This window comes from Protopterus annectens, chromosome 6.part0, assembly GCF_019279795.1.
Source record: "Protopterus annectens isolate FY-2018-M chromosome 6.part0, PAN1.0, whole genome shotgun sequence".
NCBI classification, from domain to species: domain Eukaryota; kingdom Metazoa; phylum Chordata; order Ceratodontiformes; family Protopteridae; genus Protopterus; species Protopterus annectens.
In genome coordinates, this window is record NC_056737.1 from 239,769,209 (window position 1) to 239,786,215 (window position 17,007).

At 42.7% G+C, this 17,007-nt stretch overlaps 1 protein-coding gene across 6 annotated transcripts in view; it reads right to left on the reverse strand.

The window, feature by feature from the left end:
• The window catches only part of ACTN1 (actinin alpha 1), a 744,367-nt gene that overhangs the window by 101,989 nt on the left and 625,371 nt on the right, over positions 1–17,007 (reverse strand). For all 6 annotated transcript variants that reach the window (XM_044073986.1, XM_044073984.1, XM_044073982.1 and 3 more), the window contains exon 14: positions 12,049–12,189. In XM_044073986.1, the coding sequence (XP_043929921.1) occupies positions 12,049–12,189 (141 nt within the window). The remainder of the gene's footprint in view (positions 1–12,048; positions 12,190–17,007) is intronic.

Below are 17,007 nucleotides of genomic sequence, written 5' to 3' on the forward strand. Positions count from 1 at the left end.
GGCACACCTATTCACGCATGCACCTACCTGCATGTCTTTAAACGTCACTAATAGCTCCAAAATGATCAATAAAATATTTTCATTTTTACCTTAGTTTATGCTAATTATTTAATACTCATTGAACATATCTAGGGGGCCTTCCTTGATTCATCCCCAGTCATTCAGTACTGTCAGTGAAATGTTACATTAAAAAGTAAAGGCTTAACTAAGCTGCCCTTACAGAGTTTTCATTGTTTGAATGATATGGACTTACTGGATTTATGGTCTCATGGACAACCATCTAGAAGTCTGTGTCCTGGAAGCTTATGCCAGAAAATCTTGTCCCCAGAAGATGTCAGCGATTTTTTTCAACACAAGGATAAATTTTAATCTCTAAAGTTTACTTCAGTTAACAGATACCCTGGTGTTAAGGGAGGGGGAATACTTCTATGTTAAATTTATCCCGGGGGTCAATTCAGTGGCTCTGCTGGACAGAGGCACAGGGAACTAATCTAAAAGGGTGGCAAAAGCCATGACATTCTGGCTAGGCTTATAAATGCCCTCGGGCAGATAGCCTAGTACCAACCTATGAACCTATAACGATATGAATGTGCAGACCCAAACTATTTCCTGTTGCAAGGCTATATGTAGTTTCCCTTAATTCTGAGATGGTACAGAGGGCCATGTTCTTTACATTTTAAGTCTTCTCTCAACAGTCTAAAGTGTGCTGAATGATAATGAAAGATTTTCAAGCCTCCTCATGTGTGGCAAGAGTTTAACAGAATACATTTTGTTAAAGCTTTGGAGCCTTTCTAGTTTGTTTACATCACCTAGGGAATATGAACAGAATGCCATGCAGTGCCCAGTTTGAGACCGGTCTGCTGTACACATTTGTTTTATACTGTTAAAGCAATTTCTTGTTTGCTCCAAAATTTAATTTATAAGCAACTATGACACAATAGTCTCGGAACTAGGTTGATTCCTTCAGAAGACAATGGTTAACTGAATAAAAGGAAAAATTGTTGTTTTGCATAGGTGCATAACCAAGCACTACTTCTGCTTAAGCTCCATCTTGTTATTCATAAAACAAGTAAATAATTGACTACACAGTACTTTGGAGATTCAGCCACTCAAAAATACAGACAGAGATGATGGCAAGTTTGCTATCATTAGCAAATTTGCTTATGTCTGTTAAGTTGCTGGCACTGTGGTCATAAAAAATATTAATAAAAATGCCAGGAAGTGAGCACTGAGGAGCTCCCTTAAATGGAAATCAACAGGAAAAATTAAGAGTCCCTAATTTGGATACAAAAGATCTGCCCTTTAGCCTGCTCATAATCCAGCTTGTAATATTATGGACTGAAAACAAAGAAAAGTAATTACTGTGTGGAGAATAACTGTATTGAATGCCCCTGCTAAGTTTAAAAAAATATCAACTGAGATGCCATTACTTTTTATTCTTATTTTATTCTTTACTGAATGACACTTTATACAATGTCAAAATCACGGCTTTAAGCTTAATGCCAAAAAATGTGACATCATCCCTTTGGGAAAAACTCAGTTCTCCCTAATTACCACATTGATGGGAGTGCAATGAACTAAGAGATCTGGGGACACAGGTTTGACAGCAACCTCTCTGTCGACCACCATATTGTCACTGCGGTCAGAAAGTCCTTCTATGCGACACATCTCATTATTAAGGGTTTTGCATCCAGGAAGAAAGAGGTCATCATGTCTCTATACTCTTCCCTCATTAGGCCAATCATCAAGTATAATGCCCATTTGGTATGTACCTTAGTAGACACAAGCAACAGCTGGAAAGGCCACAAAAGTACCTCACAGAGAGGATCCTAGGCCTTAAACACATGTTGTACACTGACAGACTCAAAATTCCAGATATTCTATGTCTCATCATCTACTAAGAGGCGATCTCTGCTTGACCTACAAAGCCATGTCTGACCCAGCTCTGTTAGAAATGCTAACTCTAAAGAAATCCCAAACCCTCCATACCACACACTCCAGAGACCTTAACCTCATTACCACAATCAACAGAACATGCTGGGACAGGTTCATAACCCAGAGATTGTCCATGCTCTGGAATAGAGTTACCATACATGTCAAGCAGAGCACCACACTGGCCCTCTTCAAGAGAAATCTTGATGAGTGGATGGGAAATAGAAAGTTCACCCCGGGGATCACTCCAGTGGCTCTACTTGACAGAGGTACTGGGAACTAACGTTGGGCAGCACCATGCCAGAGCACTTCTATGGGCTATGCTTGTAAAGGCTCCAGGGCCATTAGCCTAGTACACACCTAAGAACCTATACATTAAACTGGGACGCCATTACTGAATGCTTCCACCACAAGAATGTAGAAGCTTACTAAATGTGATGTACATGACCTGAACTGAGTGAAATCATGCTGATTTAAATCTGCTGGTAATAGTAAAAATGATGAATTAGTCATAAGTAAACCCCTTTCACAGCACTTACGAATGCTAGTAGGGTTGGTAGGTCTGTAGTTATTCTGTTCTTCAGCATCACAATCTTCATAATTTGCGATAAGAGTGGCTGAGTTCCAAAGTACAGGGATATCCATTATAATGACTGAGTTGGAAGTGATAAACTAAGCAGTCAACATGAAGCCCTAGATTTGACTAAGGCTAATGGGACCTGCTGCCATGTCCCACCAGATTTTGTGAAGAGAATTCACTGCATGTATACATTGTACTTGTCGACACTAGAGCATGTGTTGTATGTAGCAGCAGTATTACTGAATCCTGAAACAGTCTTCTTGTAAGAGAAAACCTGAGCAAACAATTCAGGTAAACTATTATTTGTTACTGCAATGTCACGGACTTTAAATGTCGGGTTATTGCTAACTGCATTAAACAAGCTTCTAGTGTGTTTACAACTCTAACTTGCAAGGCTAGAATGGCCACTAAGAAAGGGACCTGGAGTATGTACTCGCACTTGTAGCAAATGGGCATGGTAACCATTTACATCAATTACAAACTATGCAAAACAGAACCTGAACATTTATCCCTATTCTACTTTTTTTCTCCCAGAAAATGTCACAATCACTTAATGCGCATTAACTGTTTATTTACAAATCTGACTCACACTAACAACCTTAACTTCATTTTTCAATGTACTAAATCTTGGCCACAGCCCCTGTGTGTGTGTATATATCATATACTTAGTATAATTGTGTAAAATCTTACCATAACGATAGATGTCCCCCGCTTCACTGTTGCAGTATTCATAACATGAGGGAGATTCCCTGCCAAGGGCGACCCGACATCTGGTCAGTACACCAAAGCCTTTTACTACTTGCATGTACATGGGACGTCGCATGTATGCTCCACACATACATAGGGCATAAATGTGACTTCCACAAATACTGTCCTCAGAACGGAATCCCCCAGAAGGAATGCCAGTCTAAGAAAATGAGGAAGTAAATCTTCCATCCATAAGGAAAAGCAAGACCCATGGGGTTAGGAGGGAGGGATAGGATACTGTAACAGTAAAGAGAAGGACAGCTACCATTATGGTAAGATTTTACACAACTATACTATGTCCTTCTATTCTTCTGTGGCAGTATTTATAACATGAGGGACAGTACCAACACTCATGAAGAAACCTGGGAGGTGGCAGGAGTAGTAGAGCTCTCTAAAAAGCCATAAAGAATGTCCCTAGCAAAACTAGCTCTAGCTCTGGAGATTCCATCCAACTTGTAGTGCCTGGTGAAGCTATGTACTGAAGTCCAGATAGCTGCTTCAAGAATGGAATTAGTGTCCAAACCTTGAAGAAAGCACCAGAAGAAGTCACAAACCCTAGTAGAATGAGCCCTAACAGAAAAAGGAAGGCTCTTACCATGAGAAATGTGGCAAAAAGAAATAGCCTTAGAAATACAAGAGGAAATAATTTGCTTTGAACAGGCAATTCCAAGGACCTGGGATGAAAAGAAACAAAAAGCTGATCAGATTTACTGATACCCTTGGTTTTATCCAAATAAAATCCGAATTGTCTATGCACATCCAAGGAGTGTAGTACCTTCTCACTAGGAGATTGTAGAGAAGGGAAAAACGTGGGCAAATGTATGGATTGATTAAGTGACAACTCATTCACAACTTTTGGTATAAATTCAGGATTAGTACGCAAGGATACCCTGTCCTTATGGAATAACAAAAAAGGAGGAGAAGTCATAAGGGCATGAAGCTCAGACACCCGTCTAGCTGAAGTCAAAGCTAACAACAAAACAATCTTCAAAGAGCAATGCTGTAAGGAAGCTGTAGCCACAGGCTCAAAAGGAACCAAAGTTAATTTCTCCAAAACAAAATTAAGATCCCGATGAGGAGGAACAGGCTTCCAGGGAGGTCTAACATGCAGGGCATCTTTGAGGAATTGTTTAGCCTCAAACCTAGAAGTTAAAGGAGGAGATAAAAGACAGCTGACAAGGGGGCCTTTACAGAGGAATAGGCCAACCCAGCACTGAGCAATTCACACAAAACAGAGAACCAGTGGAACATCCAAAGTCAGTGGATCAAGGTTATATGAAAGACACCAAACAGAAAAACTCTTCCATTCAGACAAGTAGGATTGCCTAGTATTGGGTTTTCTGGCCTCCTGCAGAACCCTAAAAGCACATACTCAGAAAACGTTGTCTGAAAGGAATCAAAAATCCATCCCCACTTGTCAACTCTGCAACTGGATCTGTGGGTGATAGGAAAGAGATCCTTTGTCTTGTGTGAGAAGGTCCATCTTGTGAAGTAACTTTTGATGACTGCCCTTGGCTAAATGTAGAAGAGGGAACCAATGCTGTCTTGGCCAAAAGGGAGTCACCAGCAAGATTTTGGGTCTGCCTTGCTGAATTTTGAACAGGATCTTTGGAATGAGAGGAAGGGGGGGTATATGTATAAAGAAACATCCTCTGCCAAGAAAAATACAGGGTGTCCACTTTCCAAACCAGAGGACCTGGGACTATGGCACAAAATACAGGAAGTCATCCGTTTAAAGGGGAGGCAAATGGATCTACGTGAGAAGTACCCCACTGGTAGACAATGGTCAGAAACACATCCCTGTGGAGCATCCATTTGTGGCATTGAGTCAAGGACCTAGTGTGTCTGCCACATAATTCTGACTGGAGGAGATGTACACTGTCTGAAGAGCCACATGACACTGAACTGCAAGTTCCCAAGCCATGAGAGCTAGCCTGCCAAGATAAGATTTCATCTCCCCGTATTTGTTTACACAAAGGACTGTGGTATTGTCTTGTAAACAGCTTGAGAGGACCTGGAAGGAAAAGATGATGAAAAACCTGAAGGGCCAACACAAGCACTCACTTTTGATGTTGATGTGCTCATTTCTTTGGGAGCGTGATCAGCCCCCTATTCCTTCATGCAGCAGAAAGCTGCTCCCCAACCTACACCTGAAGCTTTTGTGAAAAGCTCTTGAGAGGGAAGAGGAGGATACAGAGGGAGAAGTGGGTTCAGGGTCACCTGCTGAATCCACTGTTGGAATTCCTTCTTCAGACATGGAAGAAGAGGTACCAAAGCCTCTAGGGCATGTGCACGCTGCATCCAAATGTTTTCAGGAACCACTGATACTTTCTCATTTGAAGTTTGACCAGAAGTAAAGTACAGTTTTGTACCTACCATAAATGTAGATGTCCGATAGGAATGCATCTGCAGTCCTTACAAATGGGTTGTCCTGTCGTCAGGCAGCCCTTCGGTCGGCCGGATTCCAAAGTCTGGGTCTGGCTTCGGCTGGTGTCGCACTTCACCCGACGTCATAGCTGCAGTTTTTCGGGTATAAAGGCATCAGCCGACGCCATTTTCCTCAGTGTTTCTTGCCCCAGATGCCAGGTGCCCTCTTGGATGGCTAAATTTGGATAAATGCCAAAGTTTCCAAATAGTAGAGAGCAAACACATAAAATAAGCATGTATGCACATATATACAAACAAATACACCATAATAGATCCCTCCCAAGCTAGCTGAAGGATGGCAAATACCCTAGGAGTACCTCAGAGGGGAAGGTGGGTGGGTAATCCTGACTGCAGATGCATTCCTATCGGACATCTACATTTATGGTAGGTACAAAACTGTACTATGTCCTTCAAGGATGCATCTGCAGTCCTTACAAATGGGTAGAATACCATAGCTAAACTAGGGGAAGAGGAAAAGAGTAGAGATTATGGTGTAGTTAGGATCCCTTCCAAAACAGCAGTGGCAAAACCTGCTCGGGATCTAGAGTATAAAGGTAAATTGTAATGCTTGGCAAATGTATGCACGGAGGTCCAAGTAGCAGCCTCTATAATGTCCTTGGTAGCCACTCCTCGTAAGAAAGCTGTGGTAGTGGCTGTAGCCCTTGTGGAGTGAGGCCTGATGTTCTCTGGAGTTTTCTTTCCATGGTAGGAGTAACAAAATCTAATACAATTTCCTATCCATTTGGATATTGTCTGTTTTAAAATTGGTTTTCCTTCCTTTCCTGTTGCATATGCTACCAGAAGCTGGTCAGTTTTTCTATTGGACTTGGTCCTGTCCAGGTAGTAGCGTAATTGTCTATGTACATCCAAGGTATGCAAGAGTCTTTCTCCCCTGTTCTGTGGGTTGGGGAAGAATGTAGGTAGGTGGATAGTCTGATTTAAAGAGACTCTGGATACCACCTTAGGCATAAATGCAGGATTTGTTCTCATGGACACTATCTTGATGGAAGATCAGGAAGTGTTGTACTGCCATTAATGCCTGTAGTTCAGAGACCCTTCTTGCTGAAGTTATTGCCAGCAGGAAAGCAGTCTTCCAGGATAAGTATTGTAATTCTGCTGTTGCTGCTGGTTCGAAAGGGGGAAGTGTCAATTTTTCTAACACAAAGTTCAAGTCCCATGCTGGCAATGGAGGTTTCCTGGGAGGTTTTACATTTTTAATTCCTCTCAGAAACTGTCTGAGCAGAGGATGACAGAAGACAGGAGGATCCAAGCTGTATTCTGCTGAAATAGCTGATGCATGTATCTTGATGGAAGAATAGGACAGGCCTGTGTGGAAGAGCTCTGCCAAGTACACCAGGATGTTGGCTATGTTCACCAGTGTCACATCTTTCCCCTTTGCAGTACTCCAAATGAGATATCTTTTCCATTTTGCTGCATAATTCTTTCGTGTTGAAGGTCTACGAGCCTCCAGGATTATGTCTTTAACCCTTTGGGATAAATTTGGGTTAATTGCTCTTATGCAATGTTCCAGGCAGTTAGCTGCAGAGTTTTCAGGTTTGGATGCAGGATGTTGTAGTTGTTCTGTGTTAACAGTAATGGGATCAGGGGCAGTGCCCATATTTGTTCCCGAGACATGCTCCTCAGCAATGGGTACCAATGTTGTCTTGGCCAGTCTGGAGCTATCAGAATGATCCTTGGACATTCCTCTTTGATCTTCAGAAGTACCTTGTGCATCAAAGGAAGTGGTGGGAATGCGTATGCTGTCAGGTTTTTCCAACTGAAAGATAGGGAGTCCACCTTCCAAGCAAGTGGGTGGTACGTCCTTGTGCAGAATTTCTTCAGCTGGTGATTGAGTGGGGATGCAAACAAGTCTATTTGTGGTAATCCCCATTGACTTGTGATGGCTTTGAAGATGTCCGGATGCAGCATCCATTCGTGGGCATCTGTGGTAGTTCTGCTTAATATGTCTGCTAGAATGTTTTCCTTGCCTGGTACAAAAATTGCTTTTAACTGAATGTTGTAGCTCAGAGCCACATCCCATAGGTCCAGTGCCAGCCGGCATAGAGGATATGAATGTGTGCCTCTCTGTTTGTTGATGTACCACATAACTGTGGTGTTGTCTGTCCTTATCATCAACTGTCCTTCTTGGAGAAAAGGTCTGAATGACTGGATTGCCAATTTTACTGCCAGCATTTCCTTTAGATTTATGTGCAGGTGCAGCTGGTCTTGAGTCCATAGGCCTTGTATGCACTTGCCCAGCATGTGTGCCCCCCAACCGAGGTCTGAGGCATCTGTCGTGATGGTTTGGCTTGGTTGACTGTTGCAGAAGGGCAATCCTGTGTTTGACTGACAGGCCTGAGCCCACCATAGGAACTCTTGCTTCAGGCATGGAATTATTGGAATTTTGGTTTCTAGGCTGTGCTTGTGTTGGGACCACAAATTCTTTAGGTACCACTGTAGCTTTCTCATATGCAGTCTGGCATGAGGGACCAGAATTATGCAGGATGCCATGAAGCCTAGGGCTTGTAGTACTTTTCTTGCAGTTAGATGGTTCTGCTTTGTTAATGCCAAGAAGTAGAGAGGTAGTTGCTCTTTCTTTTCTGCAGTTAGGAATGCCATTTGTTTTGATGTGTCCAGCTCTGCACCCAGAAAGGTTATTCTTTGGGATGGAATCAGCCTTGACTTTTTTATATTGACTGTATATCCCAGGGCTTGCAGCAGGTAAATGACTTTTTGTAAGTCTTCTGTTAGCTTGCTTTTGTTGTCCGCTTGTATCAGGCAGTCGTCCAGGAAGGGATAAATTTGGATCCCCTGAAGTCTGCAATGAGCAATTACTGATGCCAGGCATTTTGTGAACACTCTGGGTGCAGTAGATAAGCCAAAGGGCAATGCTGAGAATTGATAGTGCTCTGATCCTGCAAGAAATCTGAGGTATCTTCTGCAAATTGGTCGTATGGGGACGTGCAGGTATGCCTCCTTGAGATCTAGAGTTACCAGCCAAGACTCCTTGCCCAGCACGGGAAGAAGCTGCTGTAGGGTCAGCATTTTGAATTTTGGAACAATGAGGAAATGTGTTTAAAGCGGACAGGTCTAGAATAGGCCTCCATTTGTTTTCTTTTCTTGGTACCAGGAAGAGCCTGGAGTAAAATCCTTTTCCTTGCTCCATAGATGGTACCTTTTCCACAGCTCTCATTCTTAATAGTTGAGATATTTGCTTTAGAGCTTCTGCCCTTTGAGTAGGTGGTAGGTTTGGCATTCCTCTCTTTCCTGGTAGAGTATGGAAATGGAACCTGTAACCTTGGTCTATAGTTTGCAAAATCCATTTTTCCCTTGTGATGCAATGCCAGTTCTTTGAAAATAATGTTAGCTTTCCGCCTAAGGGTGCTTCTAGTTGTTCCCTGGTAGGCGGTTCCACCGCCAAGTCACTGTGATTGAGTTGTTGTAGTGGTGGTGGCTGCATCCGTGCCTCGCTGGTTGTTACCTTGCCACTGGCGTCCCCTGTAGGCACCCCTGGATTGGTTTCTGCCTCTAGAACGCCTATTCCTGCCTCTTTGTGTCTTAGAGGAGTCCGGAAAGGACCAATTCTTGGAGGGCCAGTTCCTGCTAAACCTTGGAGGTTGAACCTGTAAGAAATCTTTCACTGTTTGTACAGATTTTGCCTTCTCTTCCATCTTTTTTAGTACCTGCTGTGCAGGAGAACCAAATAAATTGACCTTGTCCATGGGTGCATCCAAAAGCTTTGATTTGACATGGTCTGGTAATGCCTGTTCTTTCAACCATGCATGTCTCCTGATAACTGTGCCTGCCAGTCATGGCTGATCTAAAGGAAGCCTCCAGTGCATCATAGCCACATTTTAAAGAATGGTTACTAACCTGCTGTATGTTATGTACCATTTCTTGAACATACTTTTTATCTAAAGATTCTTCAGAGGACAGCTTTTTAGTTAACTGGTCAAGCATAAACTCTTGATATTGAATCATATGAAATTGGCAGTTCAAAGCCCTAGCTGACAAAGTAGCAGAGGTGTAAACTTTTTTACCCCATCTCTCTAAGGACCTGGATTCCCTTTCAGAGGGGAGGGGGTTTTTATTAGAAGTAGCTGCTACAGCTTTAGGGCCCTGGGAGACAGTCTCTGGATCTGCAAAAGGAGCCTTGTATAAATGGTGATGTGTGTCCGGGACCCTGTAGAACCTATCGGGCTTAGCAGGAGCCGGAGGTAAAGAATCAGGAGCAGTGCAAGCATCATTAAATGCATCATCTACAACAGAAAGAACTGGAGGTATAGCTAAAGGCCTATGTTGTGGCAAATGTAAAAAGGTTCTAAGCCTTTTTCTGGAGTCTGAGAAATCTTGGCCCTGCCACTGAAATTGTTCCCTCATAGCATGCAAGGTTTCCCCAAAGGAAAATTCCTCAGGTGGAGAGGCTGAAGGGATGGACTCTTCAGCATCAGAGTCTTCGTAAGGAGAATAAGGAGCCTCAGGAGGGTCTGTATGTTCTGAGTCATCAGAGGAATCATCTGTGGATAATGGCTCAGGGGGCTCTGCTCTAGGCCTCTTTTCTGGAGGAGGGAGAGAGGCCCTATCTGCATGAGGCTGGGATCCACGAATTAAAGAAATGAGATCCTCAGCCAAAGAAAGCATATGGGAGCTGGTGCTGGGCCTGTGAGAGGGGGGTTTGGCAGGCACCGTTTTTGAAGCTTTGGCTGCTTTAGCCCTGGCAAAGGCCTTAATAGACATGGCTGCAGGAGGCCGAGCAGCTCCACGTGCAGGGGTTGGAATATCCAGGGGAATAGTGTCAGATAATTCCTGAGAAACCGCAACGGAAGGTTGGGTTTCAGAAACCGATTATACCAGGTTAGAGGAGGCCTCGGTAGAAGGCATGGTTTCGGCTGAAGAAAGAACCGCTTGCTCGGTTTCGGCCGAAACAGAGACACTCGCGGTTTGCTTAATCGCGGTTTCGGCCGAAACCGCGGACCGCGAGTGTCGGTCCTTTTTCGCTTTTGGTAATTTGCGTAGTCGGAGGATCTGACGGCATAATATAGGCAAAATCAGAGCCGAAAATCTGTTCAGCAAACTCCGACCGACGTCTAAGCGTCTGTCGGTTAAAAGAAGCACAGGCTAAACAAGCTGCTACGTCGTGGTCTGGGCCTAAACAATGTATGCAGTAGGAGTGGAAATCTTTATGAGGTATTTGTTTCCCACAAGATAAACAGTTATTCACTTTCTCTGACATCGGCTGAGGCAAGAAAGAGTCCCCAACGGGGTACTTAGCTTTTTAGAAGTCTTCGAAGTAATATTCGGTAGTAGTAATCTCTGGATCTGACCGACCGGCACTTGCGAACAGCTTCTGCTTGGGCCACGCGGCAAGAAAGACTGAGGAAAATGGCGTCGGCTGATGCCTTTATACCCGAAAAACTGCAGCTATGACGTCGGGTGAAGTGCGACACCAGCTGAAGCCAGACCCAGACTTTGGAATCTGGCCGACCGAAGGGCTGCCTGACGACAGGACAACCCATTTGTAAGGACTGCAGATGCATCCTTGAAGGACATCACTGGAATGGTGGATGCCATGAATCTTAGATTCTTGAGTTTGGAAGAAAGAAATGAGGGACAGAGCCTTTGGAAGAGGGAGACAGGCCAGCATAAGGTCTGTCTGTATCCTGCACACCAGGAAAACATGATCCTGAGAAGGGGTGAGAGATAATTTTGTGAAATTTATGGTGAGCCCCAGGCTTTGCAAAAAGGAAATGGTAAAGTGGAGGTTCTGCAGCAAGATCTCTGGGAAGATGCCTGAATCAGAAGGTTGTCTAAGTAAAAGAAAACTTTGATGCCTTGAAGCCTGCAAAAAGCAATTACAGGTGCTAGGCATTTGGTGAATACTCCTAGGGCAGTAGAAAGGCCAAAGGGCAAAGCAGAGAACAGAAAACGCAAAAAGCAACTGATTAATGTAAAAATTTCCTGTAAAGGGCATGAATAGGAATGTTTACTTTATACTACTCTGATGTCCATACTAAATGTTAATATGTACATGTTTGATTCTTTTTACCAAAGAGCGATTTGACAATATTTCCTCCAGCCACTTAAGTCATCCTGTAAGCAAATACAAATAAATGCCTTCTCACACTGCAGAATTTAGTGACACTGAAATAAAAAAAAAAAGTAGTGATACTACCTCAACTACACAGCGTTTTTATTTTACATCTTTAACCTAAATTCCAACAGAACAATTTTGTTTGTTGCAAATGACAGTACAATATGCTTCCGGGTCTTAATTCAGTAGTGCAGCTGTACAAACATACTGGCCTAGGATCATCTACCATTGAAAATGTAACCCTTGCTCAGAACAAATATTGAAAGCACACCTGGATTTCCTCGATGGTGTGAACAATGAATGTGTCCTGCAGGTCTTCCATGGCACCCTCCATCCAGTTGTTAAACGGTGCTGCTCTCTTCGCATACTCGAGATAGAGTTGGTCAATAGTTTCGAGTAGCTTCTCAGTCCGCTACAAAACAAAGACAGTATATGTATTACTAACATTCAGGTGCCTTTAATGAATTACCAGGCTGACTTAAACTACTTAAAAGGCTACAACAGCCACATTCTGTACAAAAATACTTATTTTATTTATTGCATGTGTTTACCGGGATACCCCTTTCTCATCTGAGGCCCAAGGAGAAAAGCTCTGGAAAAATTACAGCATTACAAGAACATAGTAAACAGAGGTATACAAGTAATCAACAAATATACAAAATGTAAACAGGGCATCATTAATTAACAGCACCATGTAAAGAGCTATGGAACATATTTGGAAATGAACTTGGTAGAAAGATAGAAAAGGAGAAAATGGAGGATTAATATTAAAAGGTGAGAATGTTTTAGGAAAGGTAGAAGGAAAAGGAGGGAGAAGTAGAGGAGATATCGGACCGATAAATAAGGGTACAGTCTTTGGAAGAATAGGAGATAGTAAGGGGCAGGACATTTATCATCCAGGAATTGTGCATGTACAGAGCCGGGTATCTTTTAGGTATTCACCTGTTTGTGCCTTAAAAGAGTTGGTGTTTACACTGTTTCTTGGAGAGAGAGAGAGAGAAAGGGAGTTCCAAAGTTTGGCCAGGGGAGAGGAGTACAAAGAGTCACCAGGCGAGTTGTTAGCTTTTGCAACCGTTGTTTTTTCCTTACTTTCCTTCACTGAAACCAGCCTGGTACCCCAGTGCACCATCAACACTGGCTCTGCCAGGTCTTTGCACTCTGACCCCCTGATTTATTCTGGTATTGATGGGTCCAGTTATGGATTCTTAGGCATTCCGTGAGCTTGGCATGTCTTTGTATCCATTCAGGGAGAGATTTTACTGTATGACCTACGTATTTTCTCCCCTCCCTCATGGCAATGTGATTCGGTCTAGGGTGGATGTGCAATGTGAGCAAGCACTGTACTGCCCCACTTCTCCATCAGCTCACCTCTCACCTTACAGACCACACCTCCTCAAGCGACATCCTTGGCCTCCATGAAGGATAATCACAAAGAGATACCAAAGTATAGCTCTCACCCCTTGGACATGTGCATCCATCCCTCACTGCCGCTCTGTCACCTGAGCTGCTAATCAAACCCAGACCACCTGGGTGACAATCAGAGCTTCGTCTCTCTACACCACCAGAGCAGTTACCTTTTCTAACAGTTAACAACATTTTGAAAGTGGATCTCCGCTGTCTACTTGGGTTATAAAGTTGAAGAACATTTTTAAACCAGGGCATTTGTCAGGATACTGGAACAGTTTGTGGGAAGTGACAGTGTAAGGCAATGCCTTAGCTCTAAGCATTGACATTTAAGGTCATATTCTGTTGCGTCTTATGATGAATGGCAGCAAGTTTCACCACCTAATTACAGCACTGCTCCAAGAGTGAATGCTTAGTGGATTTGTACATTAATCAAGACAGGGGCAGCACAAAGCAGTATACAGCTAAGAAAGGAATGAGCAATACATCTCCTGGACTTACCTCTGAAGCATTGTTAGACTGAATAGAGAGTGCCTAGCTTTTGGTCGGTAAGTTTTTTTTTTTTACTGCTTGTTTTATGTGATATGTGATCAAAGTTTCATCAATAGTGATTCATAGAAGATTAGTGTGGCTTACTAGTTCTATGTTGGTGTAGTTAGAGAAAGTGATTTTGAAATTATTTTTGAAGTCAGTTAAATGCTTTGAGGTAAACAGGATCAGTTTTGTTTTTTTAGGGTTAAACAGCAACTGTGCATCAGACAGCCAGGCCTCTATGAAGGACAAAGACTCCTGGGGGTGAGTTGTGTTTATATATGCTTTTAGCAGAACAGAGGCTTACTAAGTCACCTGTGTATTGTATGACAGTGGGTTGTTTAGAAGCTAGGTGGAGACCATTACTGAATATACCAAACAGGGGATGCAAAATGAATCCTTGAGGGATGCTCACTACAATATTATGCCCACTATAACATTATGCCATTGTTCACTGTCTAACTAGAAGTTAGCTGGATAATCAAGATACTGAAGTTTTATGTATTCTTAGACAAACTGGTTTCTGAAACAATTTCTGTTGGGATACCATGTCCTAAGCTTTGGATAAAGCTAGGAAAATGGCTACCCACTCCATGGTGTGGAGGGTTAAAGCCCCAACCACAGCCCTGCTGACCCAGGTGACTGATGGAGTGGCAGGGAAGTGATGGGCGTGCCTACTCAAGGTGGGGGGGGGGGTGCTCACGGACATGCTCTCTAAGGGGAGATGTGGTCCAAAGAGGGTAGCTGCACTCGGATGTATCAACACACATGGGGGGTGTGGAGAGGGAGTGGGTAGGTTATACATAAAGAATTCCACCTGGACGAAAGCCCAGATAAGATATGCCCCCAGAATTCATGACCAGCCCCAGTGAAAATGTATAAAGTCCAGTAGGGGTTGGAGAGAAGCTGGACATTGGGTACTGGGGGTACAGCCAGTAAAAATGAGGTCTAAGATTCAATATTGGTTAACAGATGTTATAAAACTAAGGAAAGTCATACATGTACATGTCGTGGATGTTGTAAAACTAAGGAGAGTCATACATGTACATGTCATGCAAATATTTGTCATTCCAAACCTGGGGCTGTGGGGATAAATGGCCAATGATAAAACAAGGCCTAGTTTAAGCATTACTGTCAACCACTATCACATTATCAAACAGGAAAGCAGAAAGCAAGCACCATCAAAACTATCATACTATTATTTATTAGAATTAACCATTACAACTGTTGCTGATTTCTCATCAGGGGCTACTTCAAAGGTTAACAAAAGCATACTGGAAACAGGCATCCTGGCTGAAGGCAATATGATGCAACATTTTCCCAAACCACGGTGTCTTCAATATACAAATATGGTATTTGATAATGATTTGATAGCTTCTGTTACTTCACTGCTTAAAACTGAATACTATGGATCCTTGGAGATAAATGCATGCTGATTTTATCTGGCTGTATCACTCCTTGGAAGGTAGTTATGCCAAGGTGCTAGGGTTTTATGTTTTAAATAAAGTGACTTAGAATTGTAATATACGTAAGAGGCACCCCCGATGATGGGCTCCATTAAAAACAGTGATAACCCAAGGCTCTTCCTTCTCTATCTCCAGACACTCATTTAGGCACCTCTAACGGGTACAGAATGGGTGTGATGGGCCAGTCCAAAGCAGGTTTCATAAACATGAAGGTTTCTCCAAAGGATGGATTCATCTGGTAGGAAGCTGTAGGTACTACAGGATTTATAGCTATCTATCTTTCTCTCTCTCTCTCTCTCAAACATCATGATCTGTGGGTCCACCGACTCTGTCGGAAACAAAGCAGTAGGGAAATTTCATTCTCCAGCTCCAGCTTGGAAGCCACTGTGCAGAATCAGCTTTTATGCAGTGAAAGATGATATAGGCAGGTGTCAGACGCTGAGTGATGGGATGCAAGCACTTGGAGACATTCTGAGCAACACTGGCATTAGAACATGAGAGGCCTGTAAACAGACTGGTTTTGGTACAAGGCCATGTTCCATAAGGGTGTACTTGCACACCCATGAGGACAGGCCCCACCAAACCTTTCAAGAATTGCATCAAGTAGTGTGGAAGGAAATTACTGACCTTTCTCACTCTGGGAAATTATACTTAGTAGGGTCTGGAAAAGTCAGAGAGAGGAGTCCTTAGTTACAAGAGCTACAGACAAATTTCTCAAGGGTCCACTTCCCATGACCAGGCCAGCTGCAGGTATGCTTTGGACAGTCAACCCAGGAATGGATGGTGGCTGTATCCCAAAACAAAACCACTATGACTACCAAAGAAGCAGAAATCATGGATCCTTCTCTGTTTAATAAACATGAAAACAGACATGATCTTCAGCCTTCACTAGCTGAGGGAGAGGATGGCCTGAGTGGCCACCTTGAATATGGACTTGCTTCAGGAAGGCTGTGACTTCTGTTTGTTATTACTTTTTTTTGTTAAGCATGGAAGTGAACTAAGCCAAAATATCTATTTTGGCCACAACCCAGGACAGAGCTACAATAAACCAAATGAAAAAAAAAAAAACTTTACAACATGACTACAGACAGATATGTATATTTAGCTCCATATCAGAAGTGTCACACCTAACAGTACAAGTCCTGGGTTTTAAAACTCAAATAAATAGCTGCACTTCAAATTAAAACTAAAACAGTGAATTCCAAAGCTCATTGTTACACATTTCAAACATATCTGGGTGTACACCTCAACCCCTTGCTGTAGTACCCATAATAATGAAGGGGGGGGGGGAGTGCATGTGAGTGTTACTGTGGTAAGGGACAGTACAACATTCAGTCTGTATTCCTGTGATGAAAATCACTAAGTGATCAAGTTAAGAGAAACATGAGCTTCTAGTTACTTTAAGGAAAGGTTGGCAGTTTAGATCTGAATTTTGAAGTGTAATTAAAATTCCTGATGTTTTTATGGGGTTGTCTGAGTTTAAGTGGCAGCACAGAAGAAAAAACATCGTCTGAGGAGACTAAGACTAAAATGTGAAAAGCTCTTTGTGGTACAGTGGAATTATTAGATAGTATTCAAAGTAAAAACTAACTATAGGGTACAATCCCGACAGATATGGAAAAATATTGTGAAATAATAGTCCATAGTAGAAGATAAGAATATTCTTTTGTAAGAAACCAGTTGGCAGCAAAGATGCTGCTGTAATCACATTTTGGGTAATAAATGATAAATCTGTAGATAACTACCAGACAGAATTTGTTCTTGTTTGAGGCACTGACAATACGAGGTAGGCTGCAGTTTCGGTTGGAGGGTCCCTTTCCCAAAGGTTT